The sequence below is a fragment of the Musa acuminata genome, chromosome BXJ1-9 (genome assembly GCF_036884655.1).
Source record: "Musa acuminata AAA Group cultivar baxijiao chromosome BXJ1-9, Cavendish_Baxijiao_AAA, whole genome shotgun sequence".
Taxonomy (NCBI): Eukaryota; Viridiplantae; Streptophyta; class Magnoliopsida; order Zingiberales; family Musaceae; genus Musa; species Musa acuminata.
Window position 1 is genome coordinate 35,178,586 of NC_088335.1, and position 13,570 is coordinate 35,192,155.

The 13,570-nt window shown below is 39.8% G+C and overlaps 1 protein-coding gene across 37 annotated transcripts; it reads left to right on the top strand.

The window, feature by feature from the left end:
- Positions 1-4,466: 4,466 nt before the first annotated feature.
- LOC135593465 (GATA transcription factor 20-like) lies at positions 4,467-13,237 on the top strand. 37 transcript variants are annotated; one of them, XR_010479623.1, is made up of 10 exons: positions 4,469-4,906; positions 5,007-5,237; positions 5,324-8,445; positions 8,721-8,835; positions 8,928-8,992; positions 9,534-9,639; positions 10,795-11,212; positions 11,635-11,706; positions 11,843-11,975; positions 12,913-13,237. XR_010479623.1 is itself a non-coding variant. In XM_065083533.1 (8 exons), the coding sequence occupies exons 5-8, from the start codon at positions 8,762-8,764 to the stop codon at positions 11,960-11,962; spliced, it is 372 nt and encodes a 123-aa protein (XP_064939605.1). In that variant the 5' UTR covers positions 4,504-4,906; positions 5,007-5,237; positions 5,324-8,229; positions 8,347-8,445; positions 8,721-8,761; the 3' UTR covers positions 11,963-12,295. The 37 variants fall into 37 exon arrangements, 24 of the variants coding, with proteins under 24 accessions (XP_064939601.1, XP_064939600.1, XP_064939605.1 ...); XR_010479620.1 differs by having other exon boundaries at positions 4,470-4,906; positions 5,324-8,427; XR_010479616.1 differs by having other exon boundaries at positions 4,467-4,906; positions 5,324-8,835; positions 8,928-8,980; positions 10,738-11,212.
- Positions 13,238-13,570: the final 333 nt, after the last annotated feature.

Genomic DNA, 13,570 nt, shown 5'->3' on the forward strand with positions numbered 1-13,570 from the left:
CGCTAGAGAGGAGGACGCTTGACCTCCTTCACCCTCTCCTAAGGATCTACAAGGAAACAGAGATATACGATCTCCCTAGGTAACACAATCTCTATACGCAGTTTTTGTGTTTTTGCGGATTTTGCGCACCAATCTTCGCACGACGATGAACATCCTTTTGGGAATCGGGGATTTTTGTTTTCTTGTTCTTCCGCTGCGCATATGATGTCGCCCCCCCCTATGATTTCCCAACAATGACAATGATCACGTTGGGAGTTCAAGAGCTCGACGGAAGTTCGGACAGTCGTCGGAGGTTCTGCGGGAACAAATCCGAGAAGTCCAGAAGCTTGCCAAAGGAGCTCGTCGGAACTTGCCAAGTGGATCGTCGCAAGTCCAGGAGTTTGCCGGAAGTCCGCAGGAGGATCACTGAGGGTTCGTCGGATGATCGACGGAAGTTCGCCGGAAACTCGTCGGAAGAAGCGATTGACGCACCGGAGCAAGCTGCAGAATATGTCTTAGGAAATAATTGTAGTTAGCACATTGATTAAGTTAGAAATGGGAGGTGATCCCATTAGCTTAATCTTGGGGCAATTGGGCCCCTGAAAGAATCAAATTGGGCCGAATGGATTAACCCATTCGGACCCTGATTGCTGTGGGAGGTGCAACCGCCCAAGCCAGGAGGTAGCACCGCCCAGGCTATATCTCCCAGCGAGACTGGGCAGTGCAACCGCCCCAACCAAGAGGTGGCACCACCTCGGGCTTAGTCTCCGAGCGAGACTGGGCGGTGCAACCTCTTCTGTCAAGAGGTAGCACCGCCAGAGCTCAAGTTTCGAGCTCTGCCAGGCGGTGCAACCTCCCCAGTCAGGCGATGCAACCGCTTGAGCTCGGTCTTCGAGCTCTGGCAGAGAGGTGCAACTGCCCCTGACAGAGGTGGCACCGCCCAGAGGCTTAGTCTTCGAGCTCTGCTAGGCGGTGCAACCGCCCCAGTCAGGAGGTGCAACCGCCTGATCCCGGAATTCCGGGAATTGACAGATTTGAGCTCCAAATTTGAACTGGGTTGGGGCCTATAAATACCCCACCCATTCAGCACTGAAAGCATAGAACACACACTCGAAATCTTGTTGTCTTTCTGTGGTTCTTAGAGCTCAAAACTACTAGTTCTCCTCTTTCTGTTCTTCAAAGTTTGAGTTGTAAAGAAAGGAGAGAAAACTTCTGTAAGGGTTGTCTCCTAAGCCCATTAAAAGGAGTGAATCTGTAAGAAGGTGGTTGGCCTTCGCCTATTGAAGGAAGGCCTCTAGTTGACGTCGGTGACCTCATCGGTGGAGGAAGCCAAAAGTGGAGTAGGTCAAGATTGACCGAACCACTCTAAATCTTGGTTTGCATTTCCTTTGAGCATTTTACCTTCACTGCAAACTTCTCAATTGCTACTGCCCTCTGCGATTTTACGAACAAGTTTCAACGTTTAGACGTAAATCTGCGTTTAGACGTAAATCTGCGTTTTGACGTAAATCTGTGTTTAGACGTAAATCTGCTTTTTTGTATGATCATCATATTGCAGATTGCATTTACGTTTTGAGCTTTACCAATACTGCACACTGCCTTTATACTCCTGCTTAAACTACATCTTATCTAATCAAGTGATTTACGAATCAGCATTTAGACGTAAATCAGTTTCTTCGTACGAACGTCGGATTTCAGTTTGCACCGATATTCTGGATTTCATCATAGCTGCAAACTACCTGCTTAGTTTGACTTTAACCTTGATTAGTATCAACTTTCATATAGAAGTTGTTTTTATCGTTTGAACGCAGCTTTCGATTTTAATCGCAGAAAGTTTTTCGCTGCACTAATTCACCCCCCCCTCTTAGTGCTCTCGATCCTAACACCGGCAAACTCCTGGACTTGCGACGATCCACTTGGCGAGTTCCGATGAGCTTCTTTGGCAAGCTTATGGACTTCTCAGATTTGTTCCCGCAGAACCTCCGACGACTGTCCTAACTTCCGTCGAGCTCTCGAACTCCCAACGTGATCATTGTCTTGACTCTAGCGCAACTCCTGCTGCATGTCTTACTTTCATCGTAGTTAATCCTGCACATGTAAACAAAACTTCGATCGAGACAATTAATCCTAAGCAATTAACCAAGTTGTCCGGCATGTCATTGGTCCCTCGACGCTTCGTCCGATTCTTCGGCGCATCGTCCTTTCCTGCGGCCTATTGCCCAATCGGCCAGTTGGCTCCGCAACTCCGATATCCTTGGCACAATACCTGCTCTTCTTGGCCCGATGCCCGAGTCCACGGCCCGAAGTCTTCTATTGATACGTCGACCGATCCGCCGGCCCGACGTCCAATCTTCTGACATGTTCCTCCGGCACAACATGATTTTCCTGCTTTAATTGTCTCATCCTGATCGAGGCATCCTGCGTCACTCAAAACGCAGATTAAATCATAAACATATATCAAGTAGTTTCATCATCAAAATACGAGATTCAACACAAGTTTCCCACTAAAGTTTTGTATTCTCATTCAAATATATGATTACTATAGAAACTTTGATTTCTTTATAATTGGGCCTCATTGCCCAGAAGTATTATTACTCTATGTCGAATAAAATGTTCTCAAGCTCCTTCGTATCACTAGCATCATTGTAGCAATACGACTCGAGTGCCCTCATATTTTATGGTAGATCAACACATGTTATTCCCTCTTGCATGAAGAGCTCTTATGAGCAACATAATTCTCATCATGAGATCTGCCACGACATCCTATAAGTATTGCGCAGATTCTTGTTTGTCTTCCATCAATCAATTGACTTTAGACTTGACTTAGTCAGTTTGAGATTTCACCTTCTATTATACCAAGAAACCTTCTTGGGCATTGGTAAAGTTCCTCTAAACTTGTTTTGAGAAATTGATGTGAGTTTATATAGACATAAGCCTTACCTTATGACTATTATGCTTCACAGTTGGCATTTTGGATTGAGCTTCATTAACTTATAGAGAATAGCCAACTTTTTGCTCGCTATTCTTACTGTCGTGCTCTTCTTAAGCAACCCTAATAGCTTGAAAGTGAATTTCTACTTGTAGCCCACCTAGCGTTGGTTGGGACAATGGTCCCACTTACCCCATCTGCTTGATTCACCATGGTAATTCACTATAGTGAGATTGTGAATCTTTATTGTTTATTCAAATTGCTTACTTACTTTAATATTGTTTGTCATAAACTTAGTTGAAATTATTTAAATTATGAAATATCATTATGTTATTCATTTGCAAAGGGTCAGTTTGAAAGCAACCTCCTTAGATCTCAAAAGATCTACAAAAGAATAAATTGATTAATTTAAAAATTAAGTAATAAATAAGTCCCGATGTCTTGTAAAGGAGGATAGTTTTATAAGCAATTTAACAAATACTTATTATGCAAAAGAAAAAATAAATGAAAGAAAAACAAGGATATTGGAATACAAAAGAATAGTTGCGTATCCAGAAACGATTGCTCACTAATGTCAAGCATGTTGGTTAGTTTTTATAGATTTTATATGCGAACTTGTGAATCCATTCAATAGTCAACACTACTCCAAACCTTCATCTACCCTTGTGCCACTCAGAAAGTTCCAAGAGGTTGAAATAACTGATATTTTGTATCGCATATAGAACTTATAAAAAATAGATAATTATAAAAAAAATTAGGTTATTTTAGAGTAATTTTACTTATTTTAGTGAGTGATTGTTATGTAGCTTTACAAACTGTTACTTGTAGTTTGTAAGTAAAAAGGAAAAAATATGTTATTGAATGAATATACAAACAAATAAAGGTGATGAATGATATGATGATGTAGGTGTTAGGGGTGTGCAAAGATCATCAGTGACAACTTGGGCTGTCCTTTCGATCCTCTATCCTCTATGTATATTTGTATAAGAGGATCAGTGGGCAATTCCTCAACAAGTGTCTTGTTCTAATATTACTATCCCATCTTAAACTGATTTACCCACCCCAACCGCTCCTTCAAACTTGTATCTCATTCCCTTTGTAGTTGGGTAATCCTCCCAACCATAACGCGAAGGAGTCATTAATCGACCGGGAGTCATTAATGGTACGGGTCACAAATTTCGAAGCAAATAGTCTGTTTGGGTTACGATTCGGTTTATTTGGCTCATCTGATCGAATCAAACCTTCGTCACCCGAGTCACATAAATCCAACGTGCACGTTGCGTGGTTGCATAAAAAGCTCCATGAAGCAGAGCGTCGAGTTCGTCCACGTGAAGTGTCGCGTGCAAGCTCATGTCATCCCTCTCCTGACCGTGGACGGTCGAGTTCTACCGCATTCTCGTTTGTACGATGCCCAACCTACTACAAATGCCGGTGGTGATTCAACCCTCCGTAACCCTCCGTATCGCCCGCAAACTGATATCATGAACAGTGAACCGTGGATCTTTGAGATGCCACGATACGAACAGATGCGCGCGATCCATTTGAAAGACTGGTATTTGGATCATGCGACCGCATAAATATTCTATGTGAACTTGCGCACATAAGTGGATCATTCTCTTTCTCGTTCTAGGGTTTCGTCGATCATAGATTTGCCCGGGCAATTTACGGCTTATCTTCGATCCTCTTCTATCTCCGGTCCCCTTGAAAACCTTCCGATCGATTGGCGTTCTGATGGCGGTCGGTTTGTTTCGCAATTTCTTAATGTCTCGAACGATCACAGATACAAAGAAACGCTCGCATTTTTCGTTTCGGGTTCTTTCGAATTAGTCTCCCGCTTCGAGCTGATTTGTTGGCCTGTTTCTCCGAAATTTATAAGGCTGGGGAGGATTCGAGCGCGCGAGGGACAGATAGGGATGAGCGGAAATCCTAACCCACCTACTGACGTGGAGCCGTCGGGCGCCTCCGGCTTCTCGAGCCACAACCTTTACAACCCGTCAGGTGACCACCACGTCCTGTCTGCCGTTGTTCTTCCGGCCCAGATCGGCGACTCTAGAGCCGGCGGCCATAGCGGAGAGTAATTGCGGCCGCCGACGCGCAGGCATTGCAGCAGTACCACGACGCGGATCACAGCAGCGGCAGCCATGTCATAGAAGAGGATGGGGCTGGATCTGGGGCCGTGGAGAACCAGGGAATGGAGATGGAGCTGCCGTCTGATCCGAGCCATCTGGGTGATGCCCAAGGTCTGATGGCGTCCCAACTGGGCGGTAATCAGTTGACGCTTTCCCTCCAAGGCGAAGTCTTTGTTTTCGATTCCGTTTTCCCTGAAAAGGTGACATTCTACTAACTCGTACTTGATTCACTTCTTTCAGTTCTACAGAGAAAAATCTTCGAAGAAAAGGTCTTCTTTTCTTGCAGGTTCAAGCCGTGCTTTTGTTGCTGGGCGGCCGGGCGTGAATCCTTTTCCAACATCTTCTACGCAAAACATGGTTTTGTATATTACTACAAGATCTCAGCTTGTTTTCACTGAATTTCATTTCTGTCTTCCAAGAATTAGGTTGCTTTTATATTTTTTATATTTTAATATTTCAAAGCACCTTGCTTCACTCGAGCGAGCGCCTAGCGCCTCGGATATTTTGGGACCATGATGCCTTTTGGCGCCTAGCATTTTTTAAATCACTGGACTAAAGTGTGAAGGGTTTCTCAAAATGAGGCAGCATTTGCCTTACATAGGTTTTGCACTTCCTACCCTTTAAAACAGAAACTTATAATTGCTTGAAGAAGTCATTTTTGGTAATCTTATTCTAATATACAAAATGCAAAACATTTTCATTATATAACATTCGATTGGGAGAGGAAGTCACAATACAGATATGAAAGTTGAAAAGTTTGGTTTGACTTCCTGTTGACGTTTAGGATGGAGAGGGTGGAAATCAGATATCACATTGTTTGGGGCATCCTATTTGAGAGAGCATTGAGTTACTAATCAGTAGTATTTTTAAAAGTGCTAGGCGGCCAAGGTACCAAAATGCTCGAGACAGTAGGTGCTTACTTAGGTACCCACCTGAGCGAAGCGAGACACTCTCCAATATTAAATTTTAAAAAATATATATTATTATTATGTTCTAGTAGTGTTTTCAAAAGGGGGTGAAATTTGAGGTGGGTGCTAACTTCTAAGCAGTGTTTTCATATCAATGTGATATTCCTACCTAAGTGAACTTAAAACCCCTAAGTTCTAACTCCTAATAGATTTAGAACATGAACAAGGTGCATCTAATGTGGACCTATGTTATAGAGGTTTCTAACTAGTGCAAACAAAGGCAACAATAGTGGACGAAACTCCTAAGTTCTAACTTCTGACAGATTTAGAACATGAACAAAATGGTGCATCTAATGGAGACCTATGCTATAGAGGTTTCTAACTAGTGTGGACGAAGGCGATGGCGACGGATGAAGATGCAGTTGAAGGCGGCAATGGCGAACGAAACTATGGACGAAGTTATGGATGGTGGCAATGATGGTGGATGTAGGGTTTTGCTTCGGGTTTGTTTCACTAGGTTAGGCGCGGGGGGGCGGGGGGAAGGGGGGATGTTGTGTATTTTGTGTTACAGTAACATTAGTTGGTTCGATTGTGTCGACTTGCTCGTTCAATCGAACCAGGCTCGAACCCAGACCCAACTTCACTCGAGCGCTCGCTTGAGGTGTCCGACACCTAGGCTCAAGCGAGCACCCAAGCACAACTTCATCGAAACGCCTTGCCCGAGTGCCTAGGCGAGCACCCAAGCGCCTTTTGAAAACACTGGATTAGAGGCTTGTCACTCTTTCTAGTCATAACCAGGGGCTTGTTCTAGGAAATTTTACCTAATTAATTTTTAATAGTGTCTTTACCAAACATCTCTTTTATTTTCTATTATTAAAAATAACTTTTAAGTCATGAAGATCAAATGAACCTTAAAAAATAAAGGAGAATATGTGTTTTCAAAAGCAGAAAAAAGATCAACAGCATGAAAAATGCCTTGAACTTTTGGTGACATATAGAATTGACGATTATGGTGTACAAAAGCTTTTATTACTTTCTTCAAGTGTATTAACATTTGTGTAGGTCTATCTCTTAGCCAAAATATTTGAAACAGAATAGAATTTAGAAGTCAACAAGTTAGCAGAAAAAGATTTACCTCTTAGATGTTAAAAAGTACTCTTGAATTTTTTTATCTATAACTGGGAAAATGTTATATTTTGACAAGAAAATCTTGATTTATTTGGAAAATTTTTAACAGACAGTGGAATTGTTCTTATTGAAAATATAAAATTACATTAATATTGGCATTTTCCTTGTATATTCTTGTAGTTAGAATATCATGTATTGTACCTAAGAATGACTATCAAATTATGTATTACCTTTTTATTGTTTTATATAAAAATTTCTAGGTGTCAAAGTTTTCGTTTGTATTTATAAAAATATATATATGCATATATTATAAATATGCTTTACATGTGTCATTTGTGGTGTTTCCAATCATGTACTCAGAATTTTGCCAAATCATAGTAGTTGAATGTCTTTCTTAGTAGATCTATAGATAGCTATGCTTCTTAAACGATGGTTATTATAGGAAAAAAATACAAAATCATGCACTTTTAATAACCAAGGAAGTTTCTCCTTTTCTTTTAACTCTGTAAAGAAAAATCACAAACTTCTATGTAGATCGACTTCAACTGGCCATTAAGGTAAATTGTGTTGCCATAAACTTGCAACCATGGTTTTGATGTGACACACTTAGGCACTTGTTCATCTTGGGTGGCACAGTGCAAATTCTTTTATGCATTCATGAAGAGATGCACATTAAATGAAAATGGATTTGACAGTTTTATTATTTTTATAGGCTAATTATGACCAGCTTAGGCCTTAATGATCAGCATAGACACCAAATATCATAAGTATATATACTCATGGCATTATGCATTTAGGTTGCCGTGTCAACTGGTACATAGACATGGGTGTGATCAACAAAGCAGGACCATAGGGGAAGTTAAATGAGTATCACTTGTCATCTTCTCAGAAGTTGTATAAAGTTTTAACCATTGGAAGTTGAAATTTTGATTGATCTGGTGATTCATGCACATAAAATCTCTCCATCCATCTCTTATTTAGAATACCGACAGTAGGTGCTTGCTAGACTTAATTTTCATATAGCATTGGGTGATTGACAGTTGATGCTTCCCAACTAATAATGATCAAGCAGACTATTTGCACTTCAGGCTGCTTTTTGACGTTGTCAACTTCAACTGAACAAGAGCATTGATTATCATAGTTCCTTTGGGTATATGTAAGCTATCTTCATCAGTTTGGTGATTTTTAATATTTTTAATACAATTGGATCTTCACTACAATTCTTGCATACAAATCATACTTCTCTTGGTGTAAAACAATTATTCATTTGAAGGTTCTAGGTGGAGTTGTATGCGTGCTGCACTGCCTCATGCCCTTAGGCTACCTGAACTAGCCAAGGGAACTGACATGTGAGGTACAAGCAAAACTTCTGGTATTAGTCTTTCATGATTATTTGTTTGAGTGTTCCACATCAGTGTTATCTTGCTAGGTTAAGTTTCTGGCATAAAGCACCGACATCTACCAAGTACTCTGCCCACATGGTATTATTGGATGTGAGGCATGAGGCTATGGCTTGATGACTTTTGCTACAAAAATGAAAGTCTTGCTATCTGCCAGTGCTATTTTTTATTTAACCTTCTTCCCTGTTCCTTTTCAAAGATGATTTCTAGTTTCTTTTTTGGCTTGCTACATGATGCAACGGAATAGGGGGTCAATTTACATCATCCAAAACAAAAACTGAAGATGCTATGGGCGGTGCTGCCACTTCTGATGCAAACCAAAATTGGGTTTCTCTAGACAATAAGACCCCGGCCGCATCTGTGTGAGTTTTGAAAACAACTTGCATCTTTTATTTTTACCTTTTCGAGTTAAATGCTCATTGTCTACAACTTTGATTCTATTTTGTTGTTTCAGGTTGAATTGGACATTTCTAGATTTCTCAAAATTGTCAAATCTTAGGACTTGAGGTATTTTACAAGGTATTCGGTTGTCAGAAATTAGTTAGTAAAAAAAATAAACTAAGTTGATTAGGAAGGAGAAGGAATGAGATTGGAAAGCCTCTAATACACATATTTGCTAGGTTTTTTAATTAAAATATTCAAATTAATAAAATAATCTAAAATTTTAAAGACATTTAAAATCATGAATTACCATAATCTCGCTTATCATCCAACTAAACCATAGTTGAGTCAGGAGGTGAAGAAAATTACTTAACACAAAAACATGAGCTTTTCAGAACTCCCAGCATCAATCACTCTTTTGTAAAGCATATTTCAGCTTAATATGTTTGGTATAGGCAGCAGGCTAGTGTATTTCTGTACATCAAATATTTATTGTTTCAATTTTTCAGTTGATTGTATTTTGTTTTATGATCCATATAAAGATTAATATTTGAGATAATAATTATCAATAGTGATTGCTAGTTTCCACTGACTATTATTTTATGTATAACCGATGATGTACAAGCTATTGGAAAAGTGTCTAACTTACCATGTAATTGTTTTCTTTGAAATTGCATAGATGTCATCACTGTGGCATCAGCGCAAAGTCTACACCAATGATGCGCCGTGGGCCTGATGGACCAAGGACCTTATGTAATGCATGTGGACTTCTGTGGGCTAACAAGGTAGACTGTCAGAAGATGCTAATTTCTTTAATCTTGAGCCTTTTTTACTTTATTCTGTTTGAGCAATCATTTTCATGTTTAACTGCACTGGGGCTCTTTTTTCGTTGGTATTCATGCATCATTTTAGATGAACTGATCGACAGTCTTAACTAATAATGGGGAACGTTTTCCATTGGGACCAACATAGGTTTTATGCACTTGGTATTTGATCAAGTTTACGTATGAGATTAAATATCTATTTTTTATGTTGCTTCTTCTACTAGTGTAAATTCATGCTTGAATGGGTTGTCAAACTACTAAGGCTATGTTTGAGCACCAGCAAAGAGATATCAAATAACACAGAAAAATAAAATTTGTTTTGTGCTGGACAAGAGGTAAGATGTAGGTATTACTAATCTTTATTTCTGTGTAATCTGTTTGATTAGTTGGAATTGAAGTTCTTATTATCCATTACTTTTCTGCTGAAGAATGATCCAAATGAGTGTTTTTGTTGCTTACATGCAAGGTTCGTTGTATTGTGATGTACCGCTCGGTACGGACGGTATATACCAGTCCGATAGAGAACCAATATAGATAGTACCAAGGTTCGCAATACCGTACCATACCGGAGTTTCAACCTGGGCTCGGTACCGGTACGGTACGGTACGGTATACCGCTCGGTACACCCAGGTGTACCGAGCGGTATATTCAGGCGTGCCGAGCACTGTAGCAGTGCTACAGTACATCAGTATGCCTCCATTTACTATGTGTCGGTATGTTCAATATGGCTCGGTACAAATCGGTATGTACTGTACTGACAACTGATCAGTACATTGGTACAGGCTGATAAGACGAATCATGCTTACATGCATTGCTATTTTAAATACTTCAGATCAAAACATTGTCTTTTTCCTTTTTGAATTTGCTGTATCATATTGGTTTATAAGTGTGTGGCTAGCGTGTCCCTATAGAATAAGCTTGTCTTTGATTGATATCAAGACCAGAATAGTGTAAAGTTTAGGCTTTGTGTGTTTTTGGATGATGATATTTCATGTGGCACAAATTGGAGCAAGCTAGCTCACTGCTTTCCTTCTTTAATTTCTTTCATTGTTAATCAAGCATATTCAAAATCAAGGGACTTTGATCTGGATCATGACCAGCTGGAGCTGATCTCAGGACAATGAACACATTAGGTTTGTCCGCTTTGAGGTCTCGTGGAACAGTGGAATGATGGACTGGATCTGGATGGAATCATTTGTTTTCATTGATCCTGATGAATTCAGCATGTAAAGCTTGTTTTGGCATTGGTATGAAGAAAAATGAGAGATTGGATTGACAGTCGCCTCATCAACAGAGCATGGCAGATCTAGCTGGTGCTATGGAGACTGTTCCAGTAAGTGGGATCTGCAGTTGCTGAGTTGCTCAACTGAATGGATATGGTGACTGTTCTGTTCCAAGACTCTGGTGGGTGGCATCACTCCACAAGATGCAAAAATCTTGAGAATATTGAGAGGAAAAAAAATGGTACTTGAAAAAGAACAGCAAAGAACTTCAACAAAAGATAACAGATCTTTTTCTCTGCTGGTCCAGAAAGGTGTTACATGCATTATGTATTGATTATTATGTTTCTGCAATAACTTCAAAGCTTTGTTTTTTATTCTAGATAGAGAAATCACTGGTTATATATAAACCATTTTATAAATTTTGCTACTTATTCTGGTTTTTTAGTCTTCTAACGTGTTAGATTTTTATTGATTTCATTTTACTTTCTTTTGATTTTTGTAATTTCTCTTTTTCTGCTCAGGTAGATATTTCAACATGATGAATGATAAGCTTTATTACTTGCCAAGAGAGATAGCATGTGATGTTTCATTGAAAGAACTCTACAAGAGGCATTTATGTGACTATTACCTCACGAACATTGAAGAAAAAGATGAAACAGATCAAAACAATTTAGATTGTTTGTGTATAAACATGTCTTTCATTTAATGTTGAATCATGGTGTTGTGTCTGCAGGGAACAATGAGGTATCTCGCGAAAAATCCATCCCCAGCTATTCCAAATGCCTTGCCAGCACAAAAAGAAGGGGTTAGTTGTTTTGACATGACTGTACAGGGAAATCAAGATTCTGAACATGCTTTTTTCTTTTGTAAAATCATACAACCCTTGGTATCAAAACTCACTTGATTTTCCCCTTCATTCATATAAATTTGTTTTTATCCAGAACAACTCTGCCAACTTGGAGTTATCGCAGCCAATGGCCATGACACATCATGAGAAGAGTGCTGTGCTTGTGGAAATAACAGGGTGGCACAGCCATGCTTGGCCTCGCCGGATTGTGTAATGCTATCCAACATGTATGTACCATAGTCTGGCTTCTAGATCAAAATCATTGCAACCTTGCTATATGACATTCTTATGAACGAGGAGATTTTTTTTGGGGGTGGGGGGGGTTGACCTAGTGCCTTCATTTTTACATGATTCATCCCAATTCCCTTCCTACAAACATGGTTGATCGCAGAGTTGCGGCTGGCCCCCCATTCTTGTTCCTTTTTTGTTTATTGGGTTGGTTCAGATTTTGCATTGCAGGTCATATCAGTGCCCTTTCACTATCATCCTTCACCTTCTCCAAGAGATTGATTGATTTTTACAAATATATATTCCCTTTGTGGAGTCATGATAGCATCCTTGATGATAAGATCAATCATCTAATAAAAAATAGGTGAGGAGGAAGAGCACTAGGAGAGTGTAGAGAAGTATGATGTTATAGTGTTCTTATGAGTTGTCAGCATCCATGCACAGCCATGGACAAGCAGCTGAAAGCTTCCAAGACCTGCTAACTGTTTGTGCTTCAAACGCATGTCATGGGTGGGCTCTGCACCAGCAGTTGTTGATAATGATAATGCTCTTCCATGCATGCATGAGGAGTTCCTTGTTTGAATCTTCATGGGAGAGTTCCCTCTGGTGTTTGGCATTATTCTCACCGTTCGTATGGAATAGTTTAATCATTCCTTTCTTAAAGAAAGAAGAAGCATTCACACAGTCTATTTGAACATTGATTGATTTATCTATTTTTGAGGGATTGAATAAAGTCATGTATCATTCATTCAACAATGTGGTTGAATGTAGAAAGATATATTTACATTTTAACCAGCAAAGTTCCACTAACAAGAAAGAGAAGGTTCAGACACATAAAAGGACAATGTGACATGTGCAGATCTGTCGAAATCTTGCACTGTTTCCATGTCTCTTTGCTGTGCCAAAGTTACTGTCTGTTGGCTATTTTGGCTGCAGGTTCCATAGCATTCTGATCACCATTGTGCAGAGAATATGTTTGCTTACATTGATCTCAAGGGGGGGATGGGGAAGCGATTGCTCTATGTAAAGATAGAAGACCTGAATCCTAGTATTTCTCAGGTATCCATCAGCAACTGTGGCACTGAAAACAAGAAAAGATTTCACATGCAGTCAGTCATAAATACCCTCGTGAAAACTAAAAGTCAGCATCGTCTTGAAACCATCATCTTACTGTGTTCAACCTGCATGTTGTTGAGAGGATATTGTTGTATGTGGATATGACTTTTATACTAGGCAGTTTGCTGGCATTTATTACCCACAAGCGAAGTTAGGTGCGCTCTCATTTAAGTGGAAACAAACAAAGCCTATCAGCATCCATCACCGGAAAGGATCTGTGTAAGGCATCCAATGCAAACATGTTGTTCCACTTACTTTTCGGTCATCAACAAAGTGAAGGAAAGGACAAAAATTGCTTGGTAGTGTAAGATATACGGGGAGAAGGGAGAAGACTTTCATGGTGATGATCAAACTAATAAACAAAACTCTTCCAGGACATAAATAATCTCTTTACTGGAAATGAAACAAGATCTTTTTCATGCTCTTTTAAGCAATCAATCTCTGTGTGTGTGTTCTTCAGAGGTGAATCTTCTTTCTT